At 35.5% G+C, this 27,279-nt stretch overlaps 1 protein-coding gene across 8 annotated transcripts; it reads right to left on the bottom strand.

The window, feature by feature from the left end:
* Window positions 1–330: 330 nt before the first annotated feature.
* Window positions 331–10,733, bottom strand: LOC18434408 (aspartokinase 2, chloroplastic). 8 transcript variants are annotated; one of them, XR_016058375.1, is made up of 14 exons: window positions 10,451–10,733; window positions 8,846–9,442; window positions 8,616–8,698; window positions 8,496–8,536; window positions 7,457–7,611; window positions 6,186–6,348; window positions 5,969–6,064; window positions 5,628–5,744; window positions 3,192–3,311; window positions 2,996–3,088; window positions 2,730–2,846; window positions 1,612–1,728; window positions 963–1,025; window positions 331–829 (listed from the first exon to the last, which is right to left on the bottom strand). XR_016058375.1 is itself a non-coding variant. In XM_011625118.3 (14 exons), the coding sequence occupies exons 2-14, from the start codon at window positions 9,221–9,223 to the stop codon at window positions 683–685; spliced, it is 1,677 nt and encodes a 558-aa protein (XP_011623420.1). In that variant the 5' UTR covers window positions 9,224–9,442; window positions 10,451–10,733; the 3' UTR covers window positions 331–682. The 8 variants fall into 8 exon arrangements, 4 of the variants coding, with proteins under 4 accessions (XP_011623420.1, XP_011623421.1, XP_020523016.1 ...); XR_016058374.1 differs by having other exon boundaries at window positions 331–826; XR_016058377.1 differs by having other exon boundaries at window positions 10,638–10,733.
* Window positions 10,734–27,279: the final 16,546 nt, after the last annotated feature.

The following is a 27,279-nucleotide window of genomic DNA, read 5'->3' as shown; positions in this document are numbered from 1 at the left end:
ATATTCAAGGTGGAGCACCCATCAAAAGGGAAATCCTACCACACTTTCACCGAAAGAAAATGGAGTCAACGACGATCAATAGAGGAAATGGTTTCTTATTTTGCTAACTACTGAGATTTCCAACAGAATATCATCATCAACATACCTTGAAACTTTGTTCTTTTTGAGGCATAAATGCAAGAGATCCTTCTATGCATCTAGCTACCTCAGATTCCTGAGACTTGTCGTTGAATATAAATTGAACAGTAACAAGTCAAGTCATGCAAGCCTTATTTAAGCTTGGCATAAATGATCACAAACTCAGTAAAAATATGGCTGCATAACATCAAATAGCAAACAAAAGCGATAGATATCAATATAGTGACAAACCTCCAAACTTACAAGACGGGAAACCTTTTCCCAAAAGGGTACAAATTCACCAGCAAAAGAAACAAGAAAAATCCTCTACTTTTTCCCTTTCCAGGTAAATCCCTTGTCCCACAAGTTGAAGTGGAATACCAGAAACTGGAATTCAACAAGAAGAATTGACTTGAAGACATGCTACCATTGGGTTAAGTTGCGCTAATTACCATATTCCCACCACATACAGGCACCTGGGTGTATATCTCTGATTACTTGGAGGATGATGGGATGAGACTATGAATGATAGATAGCACAGTTTATAAGAATCGTTAAGGGTGTGTCAAAAAGGGGAGCAATCATGGGTGGCTCCCGAACCGTTAGTAGCATCAAGGCTGGAGAGAACGCCTGACTCAAAGAATGTGGAGTGAAGGGCCTTGACGCACTGTTCTGCTTCACTATCGTTTACAATCAGTGAGATGTTCACCTGCTAAGTGTATGAAACAGCAGTTTGAGAGACAGAGGTGTGCAAACAGCAGTAGTACAAAACAGGCATGTACATGAGCGCACGTATGTGTGTGTGTGTGTGAGAGAGAGAGAGAGAGAGAGAGAGAGAGAGAGACCTTTGAGGCTCCTTGAGAGATCATCTGGACATTGACCCCATTTGAGCGAAAAACACAGAAAACCTGCAAAAATGTTAATAAGGTTGATGAATTGTAAAGGAGCACAATCAATAAAGTGTGGAAAGATAAACACAACATCCAAAAGGACAGATTATTTTGGGTTTCAGTTGCTTTCGAGATCTCTCACAAAATATAAAAGTATAAATGTGTCTACTTCATATTGGCCGTCATCATGTTGCTTTATATGGTGGTAATTCTTCAAATTTATTCAGTATAGGTTGTTTATGTGCTGGTTGATATTTAACTTTGATGATTGCTTAGCTGAACACGCGCATCTCATTGCTCATACAGAAACATAAAATAATAATTGCTTCGCTGAACAAGCGCATCTCATTGCTCATACAGAAACATAAAATAATAATTGCTTCGCTGAACACGCGCATCTCATTGCTCATACAGAAACATAAAATAATAATTGCTTCACTGAACACGCACATCTCATTGCTCAAACAGAAACATAAAATAATAATTGCTTTGGCGAACATGTGCAACTCATAGCTCTCACAGAGACATAAAATTATAGTTTGAAAACATTGGACAAAATGATCAAGAAATACCTTTGATATGAGAGAGAGAGAGAGATGCTTACCTTCTCAAGGATCAATGATGACCGTTGCACATTCCCAATGAGGGAAATTATAGACCTGTGCTGAAGGAGTTTAACTACTGCTATTTTCTCGAGCTCTTCCACCACATGGTCTAATTCCTATTCAAACACACACACCCAGCTGAGTAGCAGAAAATGTAATTAATAAACACAAATACTACTTGGCAATTTTCCCAATTCACGAGTTCTATGATTTAATACTACATGTCCTTTTTCTAATGGGAAAGTATATGATGAGACTATTTACCTTTGGTACAAGGTGGTCACAATAAATCTTGACTATTGGATGTGAAATTGGGCTGCTGCATATATTTCATTGACCAAGCACAAAGTTCAAAAGAATCTTTCTCGAACTTTGTGACATACCCAAGCTATTAGATTTCACATCGGATGGTTGTAAGTAATTGTGACCTTCCTATTCCAAAGGTAAATGGTCTCATTGTATACAATCCTTTTTCTAATAGACCAAGAAATACCAAAAAGAGTGCACTTTTGATATCTTAGATCGATCATCCAGGAAGATGGAGAGACTGAGGAAGATGTCGCACATAGAATTGGAGCTGGGTGGGCGAAGTGGAGATGTACAAACCAGAGTTCTATGTGATCACCTCATACTGATGAAGCTGAAGGGGAAGTTCTATAGGACAACTGTGAGATCGACTTTGTTTTATGGGGCAGAATGTTGGGCAGACAAGAAACAACATGCCCATAGAAAGAGTGTAGCTGAGATGAGGATGTTGAAATAGATGAGTAGCAAGACAAGAAGGGATAAAATTTGAGATGAATACATTAGAGAAAACTTAGGTGTGATTCTAATAGGTGATAAGATAAGAGAAAGTAGACTTAAGTCGGCTGGCTATGTGCAGCGCATGCCCAGCACAACACCTGTTCGGAGATGTGAGTTGGTTCAAGTAGAGGGCTTACAAAGGTCAAAAGGCGCCCAAAAGGACATGATTGGAAGTAGTGAAAAAAGATTCAGGACCTGCCTCACCGAGGGTTTGATCCTTGGTATTCTCTTGATAACCAAAAAGATATACATGAAAGAACAATGCAAACATTGGTTAGTAAGAAAATTGCGGAGCCTGAGTGCATATGCTTGCCTGCTGAATTAGATCTCTGCTCCAAAGCTTTGAGGGGTCCAATGTTAGAGAAATACTAACTTCACTAGTAGCCACGACATCAACAGATATGCCCAAATCTTCAAAGATGGAAAATACCTACATCAGATATGTCATGACAGTTACATCAGCAAAAAAAAAAGGTAATGAAAAACAGCAAAGAAGGGAAGTAGGCCATAAATCCGTCGAAACTTTAATCCAAGCGAGGAAGTATGAGAGTAAAAAGAGCTCAGACCCAGCATTTCCACCTTTGCTAGAAACCCGAATTGACCAAGCATTCGGGTGCTAACTATGTCCAACATGGTAACGTTCCTCTTCAAAACAATACTGGTTAAAACAGCCTGTGTATAGAGAGGAAAACATACATTACAAATAAATTAATTGAGAAGATTAATGCTTCAGAATGATAATATCATGAGCATTGAGTGTCTTGCTATTAATTACTTCACTCATATCTCTTGCTTTTGTAATAAGGGTTCCTGGAGCTTTGGGCTTGTAAGAATTCTTGACCCTAACAGGGATATCACCCTCTCGAGCAGGCCGCATAGATTGTGGATGTAGGACCTGAAATAGACAAAAAATTATGCCGTGTTAAAAAGTGCAATAAATCAGATCTGATTCTCCTAAAGACGAGAAAGAACAATGCTGCTGTGTAGATGTAAAGAGATAACATGATAAAAAATTCTTGAAGTCTGTTCTTTCTTCCTACTTTATCCATTGGTTACTCTCTTATATATTTCCTTGATAAATATACGAACAGAATGAGAGAGTTCAAAGAAAATTTCATTTGGCACGGGGATCTGAAACCAAAGGCCCTTCATCCTTTGAGTTGGCTTAACATGTGCTTCCCTACACAAAAAGGATGCTTGGATTGCCAAAGATTGCATGGATCTAACAATGCATGCATGATGAAGATAGCACGGGAGATAGTCACCATGCCTTATTCTCTGGTTGCTGGATAATTCAAAAACAGGTAATTTCCTCATTGTTCAGTTAAGTTTCAGCTGCATCCTGCATTTTCTCGCATTCTTGGTGATGAACTAAAAAGGTCCTACAATTGATTCGGGTCATGTCACATAGATAGCGGGAAAGTGTGGTGATCGATGTATGATCTGATCCATGGCTTAGTTGGAGATAACATGGATACCTTTCGCACGATTCATAGACAGTTGGTCTACAGTGCAAATGTGAAGTCCCAGTTAATCAATGCAAAACCAATCTCACCTGCAAAAGAAAGAGATTTCTATAGCATCCAGTTGCCCCTTATTCTGTAAGCTGCTGAACCCTGCAGCCATATTTTATTGATAGTGTTTTCTCTAAGCTTTATCTGGGCATCTATCCTATCTCAAGTAGTATCTCAAGTAGGACAGTGCACAATACATCAAGGTACTATTAGAAACTATTTAATGAATGGAAGAAAGTCAAATGGAAATTTTTGGGTTTTAAGGAGGTGTGGTTCGCTCTATTTTCACCACAATTTGGTTTGTATGAATTGACAGGAATAAGGGACTTTGGGATGGAAGTGCAACTGACAGAACGACTACTATCTAATATCATTTACTTCTTCACTAGAGAGGGGGCCTATGCAAATAAGTGGCCTTTTGCCCTAGTGAGAAATCCAGGCTAAATCTCAATATTCCTTTCAAGGAAGCCCCAAAGAAGAAATTGAAGAATATATCCTGGCTATGCCCTCTCTTTGGCTGGGTGAAAATTAATATTTATGGTTCCCCAATTGGTAACTCAGATATAGCGGGATATGGAGGGATCATAAGGGATAATCATGTTTGCTTTCCTGCTGTTTTATGGGTCATGTACCAACAATACAAATAACATTGCAAAGGCCTATGCATTTCTGGAGGGTGCTGCTCTGACCTCGAAACAGAACTATCCCAAGGTGGCTAATATGGTTACAGAAATCCAGCTCTGTTTCTCACCAAAAAAAAAAGAAAAAAGAAAAAAGAAATCCAGCTCCGTTAGTGAATTTTGTCAATCATAAAACATCAATTACGTGGCAGATGAGAACTATAATACACATAGTGTTATCATGAAGGGAGATATCTTCTGAATGGGAGATAGTACATGTGAATCGACAAGGGAACATAGTTGAAGATGCCCATACTAAAGGAAGAGCAAGTTTGGATGTGGCAATGGTTTGGAGGGATAATGACCTCCTAATTTCATTCACCCCTTCTAAATATCGATGTATCAAACACTACTTCCAAAAAGGATGAGTGTTACTTAGCAGGTACTTTCTTATGAATACAGGTAGGGAAACTCTTTCCCATTGACCTACCCCAAAGTGGGGAATTTTTTTTTTATTTTGGTGTTTTTGATTTTTTTTTTTGGGGGGGTGGGGGGGGGGGGGGAGGGGTAAGGTTGTATGGTATTTGCTTCATCCCCCCTGTCCATACTTATGCCAGAGTAGAGATGAAGATTTCCTATGATTGAAGTCCGCCATTGCCTGCCAAGAAAAGGAATGCTTCATCTCCATGACCCATCACTAGAGTACATACTGTAGAGAAGAGGTAACATTATACAGCATGCGTGTGTATCAGATACTTTCCCAAATATGCATCAACTTTTTAATTTTGATTGTGAGCATGACACTTCAACAAGTGACTTCCGTGACAAGTTCAAGAGATCCAAGTTGCAACTGGCTAGGGGTTAAATCCCACATGCACTGCCATTTTTGAGTTACTTTATCTTATTGGTTTCATATTCCAAGTTGTTCCATTCCTCATAATAAATACACTAATAACATTTTTAACAATGAATAGAGAATTAGAAATCTATTCTAATCAGAAATCAGATACTTATAGCTTTACTTGTCTTAAAATATGGACAAAGTAAAAAACAAAATAAACTACAATTAGAAGGCACCTGAGCACCAAAATAGGCAAGTTCAGCTGCCTCATCAAATGTTAAATATGGTACAGGCTCTGCTCCGGGATAAATATTTGGATCACAAGTCAAAACCCCATCCACATCCTTCCACACCTGCAATAAATTTGAAAGAATGCTTCCCTGTCATATGCTCATACTTACTAGAAGTCAAATTGTATTGAATGGAAAGAGAAAAAAAATAGAGGTCCAGAAACCCACTCATGGTTCAAGTGGAAAAAACAATTGTTCATATTTGTGATCAAAGAAGCACAAGTAAGAATGTTGCAGATCCTAGAGTGAAAACATGCATACAATATGCCTATAGTTCTGGAAAGGACCTGAATCTCTCGGAGGCCCAGGGCTTTACCAATAGTTGTAGCTGTCAAGTCACTTCCTCCCCTGCCCAAGGTAGTAATAGCACATGATTTCCAACCCTGCATCAAGGATATCATATGCATATAAGAATTTCAACACCATAAGAAGATTCCAAAAAAATTTCTAATTAAATAGAACACCAGTAGCATAGTGGGGCAAGAAAGATGGTAGAGGCAGTACGGTAAATTAAGACCTTCCCAAGGAATCCAGTCACCACAGGAATTGCAGGATCATTAACCCAATCACCATGCAACCTCTTTGCAACTGCAGGATATGTTGCTTCCAGGATATCCGCATTTGTAAATTCATCAGTGGTTATAAAACCAATATCAAACGCATCGTACTGCACAAAGGTCAAAGCTGGGTTATCAACTGAAACAAAAGCTAATACACTCTAGAATTAAAAAGGTTTCCTCCAAGAAGGGGATCTTTTTGCTCAATAAATTCTGAAGTTCGGACAACTTCAAGCATGGGAACCAATCGAGATGCAACAAGGATTCTGGGAGCATGAAGGCAGAAAGAAGCTTAACTACTGACTGTTAGGATGCCAATTATCAAAAGGAGAAGGTCATGCTAAACAAAACCAGATGCAACTGAGGAAAATAAGCCATGGTATAATGGCTGAATTAAGGCATGATGAAAATTATCGGATGGAAAAAGTAATTATGATAAGGTTCCGCCATATCCTTATCCATGTAGATCACCATGCCAAGTCCTACTGAAACTTGAAGATTATGTTGGCTTTACTAGTTTCATTTTTAGCATTGCCACTCATACTGATTAAACTGTTTTATAGAATTACCACCTGGAGCAAAAGGAGTTCAAGCAAATGTAAGAAGGATTTAGAGCCTTTCAGCAATCCGGAGACAGGTAATAGTTACATGACAGACCAACTCCAGATCATGCTCTCTACAGGTGTCTATGGAATATGGATCTCCACGAGGCTTTTTGTTTCTAAGAAAAAAATGGGTTAAGGAAATATAAATATGTCAAGCATATGCAAAGGATGTTATCCCAACAGGTCAAGAGTTTCCACAGTAGGGGTGTGGTTCTGCATCACCATTCTTCTAAGTTTTTCTTTGAAGAGACTACGACAAACTAAGCACCTTTTGTATTAGCTTAATGTCAGCAGTACATCACACATTCTGCATATTTACTCCCATATTTGACCAAATGAAATTCACACTTAGCGAGATACAAATATATCTCTCTAGTGCTCCATGTCTTCATGAATCACAAAAGGAGCGTCACTCAATGTCATGCAGTAAATATCTTAGTCACATATTATGCATCTACAATAACAGCTTTGCCTGAAATCCAAGTGACATAGATGGCATCTCTAGTGCTGTCACCTAAGCTTCTCAAAATACAGCCTAAACCAGAACATGTAATTCCACATCAAGCTTAGTAGTAAATGAACATCAAGCTTAGTAGTAAATGAAGAAACATACTTGCCGGGCTTTAGCACCAATCTTGTTCAGATATGCAGCAAATATCCTTGTTGACATGCGCTCTCCAAATGAAACTAAATAGTCTTTTGTACGAGTAGTCAGTTCTTTCATCAACGCAATTCCTGTAAGAAGCTGTTCCAACTCCTCTAGAAGCTCTGAATTGATCAGTAAGGCGCAATGAACATAAAGATCTCAGTAACTATTCAAACTTTACATGGAAACAGATGGTCACAAAAACAAAAGACAAAGAAGTTGTCCTTTTTTGTTACAGGGAGCAGAATATGCCTTGGTGTTTCCCAATATACAAGACGAAGTATCTCATCCAACGTGCCGATACATATTGTTTTTACAATATATAAAGTCTAGTTTCCCACAATATATGATCCATAAATTCATGGTATACAGTATGAGGCATAAAAGATGCATTGCTTATCATATTTAGATTAAAGAAAAAAAATTCTGTTTACACCCCGAAAAAAGATAAAATGAGTTATTCTTTAACAAATAAGTAAGACCATCCATTTAAGGGATATTAAAATAGTTCAAATTTAATTTTTTTTTTTTTTTAAAAAAAATTGTTCACCTAATGATAATAATCATATCTACACAAAAGTTAGGATAGATAAATTCCCTCTAAGGCCTAGATCTAATCGTCCCATCAAATGGATGGCTTATGTTAATTGGGTTAAAAAAACACCTCTTAGTTTTAGATTTTTTTTTTTTTGATATTATTCGTACGAATAAAAACATGTTTGTTTAAAAATTGGCGTCAAACAAATGCCCCTATCACAAGAATCATTAATTTAACGGCTAACCATGTTTTTGAGGAATGCAGTTTCATTGAGTAATGAAAAGCACCAATCAGATCATAAAATATGATGATCCAAGCTAGTTCCAGTTGGTGCCCATCCTGATGACTTAGAAACAAGATCAGAATATTTGTTCTCAGTAATCTTAACATGGAAAATTTCTCAAGAGATTAGAGGAGTCACATCTTCTCAGATTGTACAATAAATGATTCACTTAAAATAATCATCACCTGATATAATTGATCTGTCAACTCCAAGTTCATCGACTGTCCTGGAGATATAGAAGCACAAAAGATCAGTCATTGCAAACGCCTAATAAGCCACCACCAAACAGATGACAAGAAACTTACGTAAGATGCAGCTCTTTGATGACATTCAACTCATCAATGGCAGAGACCTTTGAAACTCCACAACTGACAGCCTTCTCCCCACCCTAGGACATATAAATTGAATCACATACTCCCACTATTCGAGTTTAAGATATAGTACTAAGAGTTCATTACTGGACAACTATAGATTGTGAAAATGTAAATGGAATGCTAATAGGGCCACTAGAGAAGCAATAGGAACAAACACATACTTGCAAAAGCTTATTGGTTGTCTTTCCCATTGCCGACAATACGATCACAGGCCTCTCTTCAGGGAACCCTAGAATTAGGTCTGCAACTTCTCTCATTCTATCGGCTGAAGCCACTGATGACCCACCAAACTTCATCACACAACTCAATTGCCCAGCATTCTCTTCAACAATTTTAAATCCAATTTCAAGCTTCTCTACCACTGCAAAAGCTTGGCGCTCACATCGAACCCTTAACTCTATTTTTACGAAGGCATTTCTTTTACCCATTACAAGTTGCCCATTTACAAAGGAGCAAGAAGAAATAGAATGAATAAAGGTTGATCTTGTTCTCAAACAAGTTTGAGGGTTTCTAATATTCAAATAAGCTGTGGTTGCCATGCTTAGCAAGCAAACCCACAGCAAGGAACCCTAAATTTCACAAATGTTCCAATTAATATGTCAATATTAGCAGAAATCTGAAAAAGTTAGGGTTTGTGGTCAATTTGGAACAAACTGAAGAATCCCAAGAACCAACCCTCAGTGCAGTTCAGCTGATAGCTCCAGCTTTCTAATCTGTTATTTCGACAAATAAATTGAATCTTCTCGCTCCTTTAACACCTGAAACTCCATATGCATATTGATCTATTAACAGAAGCTTAAAAAACATCTCAAATTTAATTCAAATACCTAAAATACATCAGGTTCCAGAACACAACAATCTTAAGCATAAATAATCATTGTTAAATGGCCACTGAAACCAGCTTTTGAGAAGTATCACATGTTATTTGAAGTACTAGAGTGTGATAAATGGAAAAGTTCAGAACTCTAAATATCCAAATCAGAAAAGCAATACTAGCATCAAGGATATAGCAGTCAAAATCCTTTTTTACTTTTTGAAAAGATATGACTGATATAACAGCTGATATAACATTTAAAACTTTAGATAAGCAAAGTTGAATCCCCATTAGAATAGTAATGAGCAGAAAAAAAAAAAAAAAAATCAACCATGTGAGAACAAGTGAGGAGGAAAAAACAGCAAAATCCTTAGAAATTCAAAGTTGCCACCATTAAACCAGTAATTGAGGACAATAGTGATAAATTACTAAAGGACTAAGGCCCATCAAAAGCATGACAGCTACAAAGAACAAATGAAATTAGAACCCATTTACCAATAAAAACAAATGAGGAACCTTTCCTTGAAGTAAACAAGTGCCACAATGAAAAATTTTAAACCCTGGAAGTCAATTCTCCACTAAAACTAGTAGCGCTCAAAAAGCATAAAGAATCAAACCCAAACCACCATTAAAACCAGTAATACTAGAAGATTTTAATAAATCAAAGCTGGATGGTCATTGGAACCAGTAACTAGGGATCTTTAGAACTGCAGATATCTATCAAGAATCAAACAATGCGCTACCATTTAACAAGCAACAATAATTAAAAAATTTCCAAAGTCCAATTAAATCAATCACATTTTAAACACCAGCAGAAACAAAGCTAAACTGGCATTAACGCCAAACAAAATGTTAAAAGCTAAACCCAAGCTGCCATTAAAACCAGTAACAAAGAGAAAGAGAAGCTGTAAACACTCGCCCCAAAATGAAAAAACGTATAGTGACAACTCACGAGCGTTAGAAAATATCAAACGATTTAGTCCGATCCACCATTAGATGCTACAAAATGAACATTCGACTGAAATGAGTTGAGCCGATCCGCCATTAAAACCAAAAATGAGGAGCAAAACAAAGAAAAATCCCTAAAACTACTTGCGGGAAAATATCAGCAAAGCGAACTGCCTTTGAAATCGCTCGACCTTTAACGGAGAAGACAGTCAAAATGCTATGGAAAAGAGGGGCAGGCGGCTGGAGCCGCCACTAAATTGAGCAGTGCCCTAGTGCCTGGTCCCCGCGTGGAGGCCGTAAAATTCGTGCTACTTTCATTGGGGATCGGACGGTTCAGATTTGAATACGCGTGTCATCGATGGCTATAATTGATATCCTGATGGGTGCAGCTTTTGGCGGGTATACAAGAGCGCGATGACAGTATATAACAACGGCCAACTGGTTTTCATGGTAGGATCTCTTATTGCGAAAAGCGATTGTATTAGGGAGACTTATCCACGGTAACAATTATTTCCAACTATTAGATGTGATATTTGATAGGTTGAATGCGTTATAAAGTTTGAAAAATTTTATTTTGAAGGTTGAACTTGGTCAATAGAATAATTGCAATCAATTTTACATCCAATAATCAAGATTAATGTAAGCATCAATTATTTTTTAATTATGTTATTTATTTTATTTCTTGAGAAAAGATATGAAAACTTATAATCTCACTAAAGATATAATCCTTAAATAATTGAAAAAAAATTTGGTTGATGATTATTTTTTAGGGACCCGATTTCTTTACGGCCAAGCCCGCATATGTAGAAATGCGGGTCTATTAATAAATCTATTTTTGAGATAGATTTTATGACTTAATTTTTAAGATATATAATCTCATGGAGATCACGACTATGAAAAATTAAGTAAATTTTTTAACTAGAAATAATAATTCTAGCAAGAAAACATTTGGACCGTTAGTTTCTATTGTTTTTAAATAGAATACGTATTTGCATCCATCTTTAAAATGGATGCTTTACACTATTTGGACCGCATACGTAGTCATGCGGTCCACCCACATGTAACAATTTCCTTTTTCGGTGGGCAAGTCAGATGTAGGAATAGAACGCAACGTCTACTACTAACGAATTAAGCGTAAACCCTATTTCTACTACTAACGAATTGAGCCTAAACCCTAATCCCGGTAGAGATCATGTTTCATGTTTAAAGTTTCATGCTCGAAAGTACGTCTTCCACTAACGAATTAAGCCTAAACCCTATTCCTGGTAGAGATCATGTTCATGTTTAAGTTTCATGCGCAAAAGTAAGTGATTTCATTGCATCTAGCTAGAGCATATATTAGTTAGACATTGACGCTCATGGGGTTTTTATTTTTTTGTAGTAATATAGTGGGGAAGATATGCGCCTACCTGATTTTTCAAGTAGATTAGGAGTTAGCTTTTTTAAAATATTAATAAGGTTTTGCTAATAGTAGAAATAAAAACCACAATGTGATGACTAAAATGTGAGGTGTTACCACCATGACCCCCGCCTCTTTTTCTCTCGGGTAAGAGAGCTATTTGGAAGGACTATCCAATAATCTTCAGATATTAAAAAAAAAAAAATTGTGATATGAAGTTCTTCAATGCTTAGATTTTTTTCCTCCACAATTTGGATAACCCTTATTCGAACATTATTTTTTTAAAGCATATAGAAGACGCAATTTGAATTTTTTTTTGGAGGTTGGCCACTAGGTGCAAGATACAACAATCCTAATCCTAAAATATGAGGTCCGATACATACTCTTGGCATAGGTTTTATTCAAAGGAGCAAATAGACAGTATACTCCCAAAGGAGCAACATATATTTGCACTTGTATTCATATTAGTGATATTTTACTTGTATGAGGGCACATTAGTCCTTTTTTAGTGTTAGGCAGTATTAGGGCACATGAGTTGAATTTATGGACTTTTTTTTTTAAAAAAATGTAATCCTGCCAATTTATTAGGATTGAAGTTTTATGGATTTTTTTTTTAAAAAAATGTAATCCTGCCAATTTATTAGGATTGAAGTTTTGCGTGCATGTAGATTTCATCTAGGTGGATAGAAAAATAATGAAAATTATAAATCTACCATTTCTAGTTCATGTAGCTCATTTATTTGATGGGTAGTCAATATTTGCATTTCAGAACTAAATCTCTTATTTTTTTTACTCAATGTAAGATTTTAGTTTATAAATTTTTTTAACCGATTTTAATTAATTGAGAAAATGCTATGATGATGTGAGGCATAAAACAACTGAAATATTACAAGAGCGAGCAACTTCCAGTATAGTTAGCAACTTGCCTAAGGGTTTTTAATATGAGTGGAGCTTAGCGGATTGGAGTAAAATTAAGAGAATGTTTTATTTCATAACGGAACTGAATACCTATCATTACCAAGACCTTGTCATTTTTAGTTGGCAAAACTCATTCCACCGGCTAAAATTAATTAAGATTTTAAGGCTAAAATAGTAAAGTATAAACGCCAATTTCTACGTATCACCATATGGGTTTTTCATTTCAACATATTTACAAGGAAGGAAAATAGATGGCTGATTCACTGGCCAAGCTATGTTGAATGTTTTGTTTATTTGTTATGATGTAAGTGATATCTTGTAATCTGGGGTTATTTTAATAAATTTCGGATACTGTCAAAAAAAAAAAAAATCTACATATCACCAATTTCTACAACATGACTTTGGCTCAAATGCAAGAACAAAGTGAGAGAGAGAGAGAGAAGATTGCATATAATTTTAAGAGGAGTCCAAAATAACAAAAATATATAATTTTAAGAAGATTCTTTGCAAAGATTTTGCATAATGATAGCTATATTTTGTTTTCCTTAAGAACTGAGTTTTTTCAGAAAAAAATCTAAAATTACTCCTTTAAAACATTTTCTAAGAAATCAACAATTAAAATCAAAGAAATCATTTTGAAAAGGTGGCGCTTTAAAACGAAGGATTTCTCACTACGGTTGCAAGAAGGTCTTAAACAATAGGCGAACGGGTGGTCACAATATGCTGTCTGATTAGAAAACAGATCAGAAAACTGGGGAAGTGACCATGGTTTCCTGAAGACTGCTAAACTAATGGCAGTGAGATACACGGTTTCGAAAGAAAAATAAAATAGTAGATGGTGACATATTTTCTTTTATAAATATTGTTATGACTATAGGTGTAGCTGGTCCTGGCCCTTGTCCCCATAGTGCCTGCCTGACCTAGGTCAGGGCTAGGCCAAAAATACATTAAAAATGTAAAGAAAAATTAAGAAAAAAATAAGTGTGGGCCAGGCTGACCCTAGTCCTAGCCTGATTCTCGAGTCACAATTTGTGGATCAGGCCCTACCATTTTAGGACCAGGGCACCAGACTGCTCGGTCCATTGCCAACTCTATTCTTAGTCTACAAACTATAGATAGAAATGGAGAGGACAAAGAAGCCACACCTTCTAGAGCCTATAATTACATGTATTATTGGTTCCTTTTGTTTGGTAATTCAAAAGGCATGCCCCTACTCGTTTTTTTTAAAGTAGATTAAAAGTTAGATTTTTTAAAGTGTTAGTGGTGTGATGTTATTAATAAGAATAAAAACCACAATGTGGTGATTAAGTGTGGGATGCTACCACCACGACCCTAACCCCATGCCTAACTATATGATTGATTTGCCAATGGAGAAACAAACATTTCAGTTGGTGCGTCTCTAAATAAGCACGCACCAAAGCTTGAGGTTGAGAGAGAGACAGATTTACTAACTATGTGATTGATTTGCCAATGGAGAAACAAACATTTCAGTTGGTGTGTCTCTAAATAAGCACGCACCAAAGCTTGAGGTTGAGAGAGAGAGACAGATTTAAGAGAAAAAGTGGACAATGCAAAGAGTAGAGAGAGAGTGGTGGACAACGCGGACCACCGACCACGGGGGGAGGGGAGTCAATCCGCTTGTTTTGCATGTGACATAAAGGTATACATTGGAGTATCGAGTTTTGCCATTTCTCATGTAAGTAGACAATTTCATGAACATGCAATCTTGATAAAAGTGTACTTAGAAAGGTCGAATCGGGGCCGAGTACTCGGTCCAGGCCCGAGCTGAGTACTTGGACCGAGTTTGAGTAACTTGGCTCGAATAGTGTTGGGAACTGTAGTAGTAAAAAGAGTTAAAAAATTTATAATAATAATAATAATAATAATAAGGAAGTATACATTCCAAACCAGTGTTTAAAAAACCGTCGAGTCGAACCGGACTCACCCGGTTCGACTCGAGAATCGGTCATAGGCGTCTCGAATTGCTCAAAAAATCGGGAATCGCCCGATTCTAGAGAGAACCAGGCGATTCTGTACAGTGACTTGCCGATTCACTATACGGAATCGACGAGTCCCATAAAGAACAAGGGCTGCACAGTGTTCTTCACGGGATTCTTCAAAATTTGTCATTTTTTGATCATTTTCTTGTTTTTTTTGGCATGTGATCGAATATGCAAGCTTTAAACAGCTTTATTCAGCTTTTTCACGGATTAAATGGTTAAGAAATTTTGTGTTTTTGGATCACGAAAGTTGCATTTTTAGGGTTTTCGCCTTTCCTTGTGTTTCATGCCAAATACGGCATGAATCTGTCAAAATTTGTAGGCATTTTAATCGTAAAGTTGTTCATCAAAACCTTCTGTTACGAATTTGTGATAATCGTTGAGAAAAGCATTATTCGGAGATTGAAGGCTCGGGTTCACAAAACCAGGTAAGAAGTTTGGGTTTTTTTTTTTTTCCGCCATATGATTAATTTCACTGCATATTTTGAAGATAATGAGTTCAATTTGTAGGGTTTTTAATCTTTATTGTGTCTATTATGATTGAACATATTCAATTTTATTTAATTTGGTCAATTACAGCATGATTTTTTAGATGAACACAGTGATAATCTGTAAAAAAACATTTCTGCTGTTTTTTTTTTTTTTTTTTTTTCCACCTTTTGATTTTTTGTTCATGATATATTACAAATAATGTGTTAGATTTCTAGCGTTTTTAATTGTTATAGTGTTGTTTATAATTAGATGTATTCAATTTGATCTGATTTATTCAATTTGAGCTTCATTTTTTAGATTCAATGACTGTTGTCTATGAAGAACTGCGTTTTTTTTTTTGCTCAATTTAATCGATTTGATTGATTTATTGATGATAATGTGTTCAAAATTTAGGGTTTTGATTCCTTATATTGTTGTTTACAAGAAAATGTACTCAATTGGATGTAATTTATTCGCTTAGAGGTGGATTTTTGAGTTAAAATGGCTTATGTAAAATGGCTATGTGAAGAACACATTTTTTTTTTTGTAATCCATGATCGAATTTTTTGTAATACAAGATCGAATTTTTTGTAATCCATGATCGAATTTTTTGTAATCCATGATCGAATTTTTTGTTTTTTTATTTTTTGTAATCCATGATCAAATTTTATGTAATCCATGATCGAATTTTTTGTAATCCATGATCGAATTTTTTGTAATCCATGATCGAATTTTTTGTTTTTTTATTTTTTGTAATCCATGATCAAATTTTATGTAATCCATCATCGAATTTTTTGTAATCCATGATCGAATTTTTTGTAATCCATGATCGAATTTTTTGTAATCCATGATTGAATTTTTTGAAAATTTGTGATTTTTTTTTTTAATCCATGATCAAATTGTTTTTTGTAATCCATGATCGAATTTTTTGAAAATTTGTGATTTTTTTTTTTTAATCCATGATCGATTTTTTTTTTTGTAATCAATGATCAAATTTTTGAATATTTGTTATTGTTTTTTTTAAATCCATGATCGAATTTTTTTTTGTAATCCATGATCGAATTTTTTGAAAATTTGCTATATTTTTTTTATTATTTATTTATTTATCCATGATCGAATTTTTTGAAAAATGATGATTTTCCGAAAAGATGTGAAAATCGTGATAAGGTTTTGATTATCATGATGTATTAAACCCAATTTTTAATTTTTATTGTTTGAGTTTGCTCTACTTTTTTTTTTTTTTCCATGATCGAATTTTTTGAAAAATGATGATTTTCCGAAAAGATGTGAAAATCGTGACATTGTTTTAATTATCATGAGGTATTAAACCATATTTAAAATTGTATTGTTAAAGTTTTTGTTGAAAAAATTGTATGTTGATAGATTATTTATGCAAAAAAATGCATGTTATTATATTTTTAATGCAAAACTGTATTTTTTTAATCTGTTGTTAGTGCATTTTTTAGTTCGAATGACTGATGTTAGGTGGCTCTGTGAAGAATTGTTTTTATTATTAATTTTTTAATGCAAAAAATGTATGTTCTTGATAATTGAGTTGTAGCCATGTTTGGAGCTTGCATTTTATATTATATTATCCTGAATGTTTGTAATTGATATGTACGAAAATATTATTGTCAATGGAGGTATTTTGCAATAACAACTAACAACAAAGATGTCTACATGAACTACCCCAACATATTATCACTACACATGGTGATTATTTTTCTTGTTGAATTGTCAGATTAATTTTTAACTTTTGACATCTTAAAACAGTTGAATCATGTCAAGATCTGCAGAAGACCTTGCATGGCAACATGGGGTCAGACTTGATCTCAACATAAAAGACAAAATTATTTGTAATTACTGTCAAAGAGTGATAAGTAGTGGGGTACGTAGGTTCAAGCAACACTTGGCAGGGGTTAAGGGAGATGTTTCTGCATGCACTAATGTCCTTAGTAATGTAAAAAAACAGATGGCGGCAATTCTTAATGCTAGCAAAGGTAAAAAAATTGCCAAACATAGGATGAATGCAGAGATAGCTAGTTTATATACGCCATCAAGCAGGAATGATACAGAAGAGCAATATAATAATGACCTGGACATGGCCACAAGATTGAGTTTACATGAACAATATCAGAGCGAACGTGGGTTTAAAATGCCCGGTGGGTCTAGCTCAGACATGCATGGTGGGCCTAGCTCAGACATGTATGGCGGGCCCAACTCAAATATGTATGGAGGGATTGGTGGCAATATGTATCAAGGAGAATCAGATGTTGAAGAAATTGTTTCTAGGTTACCTAGGAGTACCAGAATTGCAGGTCATGGTCGTAAAGACCCATTTCTCTCAAAGCCTAAGTCACAACAGATGACCCTAAAAGGTATGGTTAAAGGTACAAGAAACATGTTGGGGAGATATGTTGGTAAATGGTTTTACGATAAAGGGATTCCCTTTGATGTAGCCAATAACTTATATTTTCCACCTATGGTCAGTGCAATCCAGAGAGTCGGGCTCTGGGTAAAACCCCCGACGGCATATGAGCTCAGTGGGCCAATATTAGATGAAGAGGTAGAGGAAATTACAAAGTGGATTGAAGAATATAAACAGAGTTGGCCAAGGATAGGCATTACTCTCATGAGTGATGGTCGGTCGAATAAAATTAGTAAAAAGGAGTTTTTAAACTTCTTGGCTTATTCCCCAAAAGGTACAGCTTTTTTGTCTAGCAAAGACGTATCAGGGACGAAGAAAGATGCAAACTTCTACATATGACTATATGATCAGATAGTGGAGGAGGTGGGAGATAAGCATGTAGTCCAATTTATTACGGATAATACGCGTGCATGTGTTTCTACGGGCAACAAGTTGATGGATAAGATGAAGCATCTAGTATGGACCCCGTGTGCTGCACACAGCATCGATCTTATGTTAGAGGAGATCGGTGAGATCAAAATTGTGAAGGAGACTCTAGAGGAAGCAAGGTTGATGTCGAGATTTATATACAATCACTCTAAAATTTTATTTTTGTTTAGAGAACACTCTAAGAAAGAGATAATCAGGTCTGCCATAACCCGCTTTGCGACCGATTACTTAGGTGTGGACTCCATTCGAGAATCTAAAGGTGCATTAAAGAGATTGTTTACCTGTGAAGAGCGGTTAAATGACCGCTTCTGGAAGTCCAGTACCGGTATAAAAGTGGACAACATAGTCTCAAATAGGCGGTTCTGGTCTCGATATTCCAGTGTTGTAGAGGCCACTGCCCCTTTGGTCACAGTGTTAAGAATGATGGATGCTGACAAGAAAACTACCATGGGTATCCTTTATGAAGGTATTGAGAGGGCGAATCAGCTATTGGGGAGAAGTATAATTTTGTTAGCAAAGTGATCGAGACTATAGAAAGGAGGTGGAACACCCAATTTGGACGTCCAATTCATTATGCTGGTAAATATATATTTATATCATTACAATGTTTCATTTTAAATCATTTTTTTATGAAATTGTAAATGACATTTTTCTATCTATATATTATGCATTATTACTTCAACCCAAAATTTTTCTATTTGACACCTGAACATCCCCACAAGATTATGGAAGGGGTCATATACATTATTGCAAGATTGGAGAGAAGCCATCGAGACTAAGTAATAGCAATACAAGAGGCACTATTTAATGTTTGGGTAAGAACTTCATTGAGTTGTTATATTTGTGAGGAATAATGCACTAAAACGTAATATATTTGTTTTAGCTTGCTATATATAGCGATGCTATAGGATCCTTCGGAACTAGACTTACCAGAAATTCTCGAACTATGATGAATCCAAGTTATCCCCTCGCTAATATTTTGTTCATTCATATATTTAATCTTATGAATTGTTCTTGCCCTTACAATGCATTTTACATTTTAATCCAGCTGAATGGTGGGAGATATATGGTACTGATGCACATCACCTCAAGAGGATAGCAATCAAGGTGCTCTCCCAAATATGTTCTGCTACTGGCTGTGAGCGCAATTGGAGTACGTTCCAATGGTTGCACTCTACTAGGAGGAATCGACTTGCTTCTGAGAAGCTTCATAAACTAGTGTACGTTCATTATAATTTAAACCTCCGAGAGCGACAAATAAGAAGGAAGCTTGAAGACTATGGGCCAATAGACTTAGACACAATATTTGTCATAGACACAGCAGACCAATGGGTAGTAGAAGAGGAGGAGCCAGTGTTGTATAAGAGAGCGTTCTTTGAGGCTATCGGTGAGTAAGATCTTGAAGAAGGTGATGAGCAGCATGAAAGAAGAAGCAGCCAGCCAACGTATCCACAATTCGTCGGAGATGTCGGTGATATTGTACCTAATGAGGGAGAGTGGGAAGGGGGTCTAAGAGAAAATGAGAGAGACGATGATTTTGAGGCCACCCTATCCCAGTCATATTATTCACATATCGAGTCCCAACAGCAACAGTGTAGGGATGAGCACGACAGTGTAGGTGAGCATGAAGGATGGACAAGCTTCGAGGATTTTGGATTGGGAACACAACAAAACACTAACGCTCAAGGATTTGGGTATAGTCTGATGCCTGCTAATATCGATGATTCGTTTTTAGATCGAATCAATGAATTGTCAAACGAATTCAATCAATGGCACCAGCGTGACCAAGAAGAACAATAACGTCGTCTGTCATTTTATTTTTAGATCGTATGTTACTAATTGTATGCTTTATTGTAGTCCATGTATGTTGATATACTTATTCCATGATAATTCTTTGTTTATCCTTTTGTGTGATGTAAATTAAATGCTGAATAGTAGCTCATGCAGGGAAAGAACATATCAATATTCGCATATTCATGCAAAAACGTGAAAATTCTTAATGGAGTACCCTCATTTCTTATTGAATTCCTAAAAAATAATATTTATAATGAATTTTAATAATTTTTTCAGATTTTTTTGAAGCTTTATTCTGACCGATTCACCCAATTCTCGATCCGGATCGCCTACCGATCCAGATCGATTTTTGATGTGCCCGATCAGGGTCACCGATCCACTTTTTAAACCAATTCTTCAAAATAAAGTTAAAAAAGTAGGAAAAAGAATAGATTTAAAAAAATCAACTTGTGATTCAAGTTTTTTCAAAATAAACAAAAACTAATAAAAATTTGTGAAAATAAGTATTTATGATCAAAACAATTTCCAGTCTTTACCAATATGGTAGAAAACATAAAAAAACATATCACAAATAAATTTTTTATTTTTTGTAATTTTTTTTCTATTTTTTAAATTCTTTTTAATATTTTCAAATAGGACATCCAACTTGGAGTAACTCAGGCTCGCCAACATGCCGAGCTCAACTACTCGGGACTCGGACCCAGTAGTGAAACACGGGATAAAAGCGCCATAGAGCATTGAGCCATGTGATACAAATCTTTTCTAACAAATGTGGAAAAAAATACAAATCTTTTCTCAAAAATTGTGGAAAATAATCAAAATATAGTGAAGAGTTTATTTTGTACTTGCCTTCGAATTTCCCCAAAAATTTCCAGCACCCGGTGATTTTATACGTACCGGGTGTAAAAGTCTTTATCTAACATACTAATCTTTGAGAAATTTATACAGATACCTATGGACATGAAAATTTCAAATTTTACACATATTATATAATATAATTTCAAAATTCCTATCAAAAGATGCATGATAATGAGTTGAAATAATTGCAAATATGCAAAATGTTGAATACCACGTCACTTCTGAATTTCAATAATTTTCCTAAATATTTATTGAACATGCTAGGCTCAATATGGAATGGAGGAAGCAGGGGGCTCAACATGTTTTCTAATTGCCATTTTGTTCTTAATATCTATATCTATATTAGGATTTGGCTGCTAATGAAATGGTGCTCTTCGCTCGTGTTAATAGAGAGGGTAATGATGTAGCCAACTTTCTTGTAAGGGGGGAATTTCTATTTCTGCTCTTTTAGTTTTTTATGACGTAATTTCTTTTTCGTAATTGAATAAAAGTTTCTGATGATGTAATTTCTTTTTCGTAATTGAATAAAAGTAATGATATTGGTAAAAAAAAAATATTATATCTATATTATACTATACTACATTATTAAGCCAGAGTTAAAGGGTGGACACGTGTCGTGAATTAAGAAATGAACTTATTCTATAGAGGTTGTGGAAGATATTCTCTCTCTTCTAGAAGAGAGAGATAGAGATTACGTGATGTTAGAATTCGTGGAAGTATAATGGAGAATGGAGAGAAAAGTAGAGAGAACACAATATTTATGTAGTTCAGGCCGAAGCCTTACGTCCACGGATCCAAAGCCCCAACCTTACGTCCACGGATTCAAAGCCCTAATTGACTATATCTTCATTATACCCTAATTGACTATATCTTCATTATATTGGATTAATGTTTAATTCAATAATTTCCTCTTTATATAAAGGAAGATCACACAATTATATGAGATAATTATGGTATGATAACTTGATGACCAAGTAACTTAGTCTCTATCTTCTATATAGATATCCTTATATATAGACATTCTTATCAAGAGATATATACATATACATCGGTAGTGATGTATATCAATATGAACCCAAGATATCTAAATTTGAGACAAGGAACCCTGGATAATATTCAGCACTCGCTTCACATCGCCATCGTTCACAGGGAACCCTGGAATCACCATCACATCTCTCTCGCTCTTTTTACCAACTCGATCTTCTGACATCATGGGAGAATAGAGGTCCTGCTACCAACACATCAACAAGGATCGGTGATTGCAGATGGTCTTGAAATTTCTCAATATCAGATATGAGCTGATGAGTCTATTGCTTTGATACCACGTTAGAATTTGTGGGAGTATAATGGAGAATAGAGAGAGAAGTAAAGAGAACACAATATTTATGTGGTTCAGGCATGTGGTTCAGGCCGAAACCTTACGTCCACGGATCCAAAGCCCCAACCGACTTTATCTTCAGTAAATTGGATTAATGTTTACATCAATAAGTTCTTCTTTATATAGATGACAATCACACGATTAGAGAAGATAATTATAGTACGATAACTTGATAACCAAGTAACATAGTCTCTATCTTCTAGATACCTAATCTTATCAAGAAATATATACATATACATCCATATTGATATATCAAGATATATAAACATATACATCCATAGTGATGTATATCAATATGAACCCAAGATATCTATATCCCAACACATGATAGAGAAGGAGAAGATATGGAAGAGATAGAGAGAGGTGGGTCGTAGAGAGAGAGGAAGTTTCTTATTTTTGAAACATCGTAAAATCTTGAAAAAGATAAATTTATGAAAAAAGAGGAAGACTTATGTGGAGAGACAGAGGAAGTTTTTTTTTCTTGAAATTCACACTTTTAAGGGAGCCTTTGTTTTTTTGAAACATTTAAACAAAGTTCTCATTCTTTTGTTAAAATACGAGAATTAAATTCTGGGAGATCGGAATTTAATCTTTCAAAGTGTTTTTGTTGTTCACTATTCACTATGTGTAATATAAATACATAATATTAGTATTATTAATATTAATATAATATTACTATAACATAATTTTATATAATATAATATAATATTATATTATATATTTATATTTTATTTTATTTACATAATTAAATTATATTATATATTTATATTTACTTTATTAATGTAATTTATATTATATAATATATATTGAATATATATTATATGTAATACATAATATTAATAAATAATATTTATTTTATTTACGTAATTTATATTATATAATATATAAATATCTTATATTATATTATATTACATATAATATATACTATATACAAATCGCACCCTTAATTTAAATCAAATAGGTTTGAATATTTGATTTTATACATTTTTTTTACTACTTTTCTCTATTTTCTCTTTTTGTTTTTTGTTTTTTCTTTTTTGATAAAGGCTACGCCTGACTCCAAGATTCATCCAATTTGACTACGACGAGTGGGTGAGGTCCGAGCTTTTAGTGTTTTAAAATCTTGATTAGCCTGTAGAAGTGTTGCGTCTTCAAGTACTCGAAGCATCTAATTTTTTGGAAAATTATTAGCTTAACACAGACATTACAGCTAGACACATAAAAAAGACAAAAAAGAGGTGGGGTTGGGCGGGGGCATGAATATAAAACACAAGAATTAAGAGGAATTTGTGGAGAAAGGAGCTTGAAATTTTATTTTTTTTATACTGATGTTACCAAAATTTTATTGATGAAAGAAAATTATAAAGGCAAAATTACATCATCAACAACCACAATAGCAAGACATGAAATACCATATTTAGCCAAAGAATCAACCACAAAATTCACCTCTCGATCGACATGAAAGAGATTGGGAGCAATTCTATCAGTTGGAGAATTTGCAGCCATAAAGACCTAAGTGCCCATGGTTTTCCTTTGTTCTCTCTTGCACCAGCTAATTTCATTCAAGGCGAGCTTATGGTTAGCCGTGGTCTCTCTAGTAGGACCAGCATAGGAAAAGATAATCCCCCATTCCAATCTTTCGTTACTCCACCAAAACCAGCCAATCCAGGATTCCCTAAAGAACTACCATCAAAATTAAATTTTAAGCCACCCTAAGAAGGTGAAATCCACAAGGATCTCGGTCGGCATTTAACAAAGTTCATACGATAAAGATTATCCAATTTTAGAGCTATATGCACTTTGATAATGCCCTGCCCCTCAGAAGTAACATACAACCAACACCAGATGGAATGCTTAATAGCATTGAACAAACACCCTCAAAAGTTCTTTTGATAAAGTAGGTGGATGCATGGGCACTTACATACACAAATTCAGGGTTGGAGAAGCGCTATAATTGGAAAGAAACTCCAAATTCACAAGGAAATGTTGAATAATTAGAGTAAATCAAAATTCTGGGATATTTAACAGAAGATCACTCATGCCACATGGAACCAAAAAGACAAATTCAAGTGAGCCTCAAAGTTGAAGAATGACAATTAAGAGAGAACTTCAAAGTTTAAACAAAATTGGACGACTTGTTTAGAAATGAAGAAATTTTTTTACTCCAAAACGTATTTGAAAGCCTTTAGGGGCATCTAGCAAGTGACCCCTTATCACCATTTCTTTTCGCTAAAGTAGTAGGGTCTTTCAGCTTGATGATCATCGAAGTAACCAACAAGGGTCTTCGAATGGCCTTCTAAGTTTTTTAAAAGTCCCAACTATCTCTCATATGCAATATGCAGATGACATATTACTATTTTGTGAAACATCCCTTGAGCAAATTCAGAACCTACGGCTTTTCCTAAGTGTTATCAACTAGTTTTGAGTTTTAAAATAAATATGATGGGGATAAATTATCTACAGAAAGATCGGATAATTGGGGAGCTAGGATGTGAAAAGGACTCCTTACAAATTACTTGGGCCTCCCTTTGCTGGATGCTAGACCCAACCATAACCATTTGGGACCCATTGGTAAAAATATTTGACTATACGCTGGACTCTTAAAATCTAGATTATGGGCAGGAGAATCACTTTGATTGAAGCAACTTTATCCAATCTCCCGTTCTACTATTACTCACAATCTAGAGCTCCAAATCTGATTTTGAAAAAACTTGAGCTAATGATGAGGAATTTTATTTGGAGTAGTTCAAGCAAGAGAAAGAAGTTTAATCTAGTAAGATGGAGCACAATGTGCATTTCATCGAGGGACGATGGATTAGGGATCCAAGGCTTTAACCTCCTTACTTACAAATGGTGGTGGAGATTTGTCTTCGGACCATATCAGTTATGGAAGAAAGTTATGAGAAAAATATGGGTTGGATGGGGAAGATTTTTAACTAAGAAATAAAACATGAATGATGCAGCTTCCAGTATATGGAAAGGGATTGAGTCAAGAAGGTCTTTGTTTCATACCTATGATACAGTGTTGGTTGGGAATGGTGCAAAAACTTTGTTTGTGGAGCTCCAAATGGATTGGCTCAACAGAAACTGGCTCCACCCTTCGCTGACTCTCAGGTTTATTATAAAATTATCTCTACTCTCCGACAAGAGAGGATTGCATAGCATGGGAGCTTAATCCGGATGTAGTGTTCGCAGTGAAGTCTTTAAACGATTTGATAAGCCGAAATTGCTATTTCCAGATTATCCCAAGAGTTAACAGAATCTGGTACATTAGAGTATCCCATAGAATTAAAGCATTTACATGGCTGGTTGTTTGAGATGGATCATCATCCATTCAGCAACGAGGAAGAGAGGAGTAACTATTGCAAACATATCCTTGTTTGCAAAGGCGAGGAAGAAACAAATGATCATTTATTCATTCATTACCCTTTTACTACTGCGATTTGGGGTTGGATTCTTTGCTGATTAATCTAAATTTGGCTGCAAACATATGCCTTCATTACAGGGGGACGAAAAAATCTGATTTTGAGCTCTACATTTACATGGGGCCAAGCCACAAAAGGAGTTTGAGGGTACCTAGGGAGGATTTCACAACCACTATGAGAGTTCTTACTTTCTTTAGCCACAAGAAAACAAAGAAATCAGGCATATGGGGTGTATGCTCCAAGGGAGTTGCTGAGGAACCATATGGGATAGACACTGCAAACTTATTCTAGACATTTACCATCATTCTCAGTAGATGAGGCAAAGTTAATGGCATTTAGACATGAGGTGATTAGGTTGCAACAATAACACGATAGAGTGATTATTGAAGGAGATTCAACAAATGTCATTGCTTGGTTTGTTAGCCCACACAAAATTTTGCAGACTCAGAGACCGGCATTATCGTCGTCAAAGCCTTTTCCCAATGAATTGGAGTTGGTTATATGAATATTGGTCTACTATTCTGCTCAATTAAGGGTCACACTCTCAATGAAGCCATAAGTCTCCATATCTTTTTCTCATAGAGAGAAAAATCAAGAAGTTGATGTGCTAGCAAAGACTAGATCACAAAGATGCATGACAGAGAGGGCTCACAAGTAATACTATGCATGTTGGGGTTCAGGGATGATTTTATGAGTCCTCTTTTGGCAGGAGCGTGGTTTAATTCACACAATTCTTTAGGGAGCTCAATGTACAACCTTCACGACTGATGAAGTTTTGTTATTGTTCTAGTGAAAAAAAGTGCCAACTCAAGATGAAGCTAGTTTAAATTTTCCCATTATGCCGTTTGATAACTTTTTATTTTACATATGACCTAAGTGTCTTCAAGTTTTTATATGTGTCAACATGCGATACTAAACCCAAACTAAAGAGTTCGGATAAGATAGAATTGATTGTAATGTATCAATGTATTAACATGCAACACTAAGCCTAAGACAAACTGTCTAAATAACACCTGCTCAAACACCATAAAGTTTTAAAGTAACAATTGTGTGTGATGAACTGAAATATAGCTAACCTAAAGTTGGCCACCAGTTACAAAGAAACAAAGGAAAATGGAGACAACCTAGGAGTATTAGCGTATTGATATATATCGATGTCCATACGGATACATATCTATATGGGTGTATGGGTATATATCTGTTGGGTACATATATATCGTGTATATCAATACACAACAGTATGGATACCTATGGGTATAGGTGTCTACTTAGTATTTATTAGTAACTGTTATTGGTATCTATCCAAAACTGTTATTAGCCGTATATTTATATGGGTCTTGTATATTTTTTATCAATCAATAAAAAGAGAATTCTCTGCAGTATTATGAGTTTCTCATATGGTACCAGAGCCAGCTCAGATCTGAGCTCGTCAACCTCATATCTGAGGTCGGGAAATTTCAAGACCGTCTGCCCTGTTGTTGGCTCATATTCATTCTGAAAATTTCGTCTGCATCTACCTCTCTCTGTGGGTATCATCTCTCTCTCTCTTGGGCCTGAAAAATCAGACACACCTCGTTCTCTCTCTAGAACTTCCTCTTTCTATCTCTAGAAGCTAGGTCCGGCCAATCAATTCTCTCTGATCAATTGGAACTCCCTCTCTTTATCTAATAATCTCTAATATCTTTGGCGCAGCAGTTATCTCTACAATTATGTCTCTAAGCTTTCTCTCTCTA

The sequence above is a fragment of the Amborella trichopoda genome, chromosome 6, assembly GCF_054954075.1.
Source record: "Amborella trichopoda isolate Santa Cruz 75 chromosome 6, AtrichopodaSantaCruz75HAP2 v2.0, whole genome shotgun sequence".
NCBI lineage: Eukaryota > Viridiplantae > Streptophyta > Magnoliopsida > Amborellales > Amborellaceae > Amborella > Amborella trichopoda.
The sequence above is the reverse complement of the archived record's forward strand: the minus strand, read 5'-3'. Positions and strand labels throughout refer to the sequence as shown.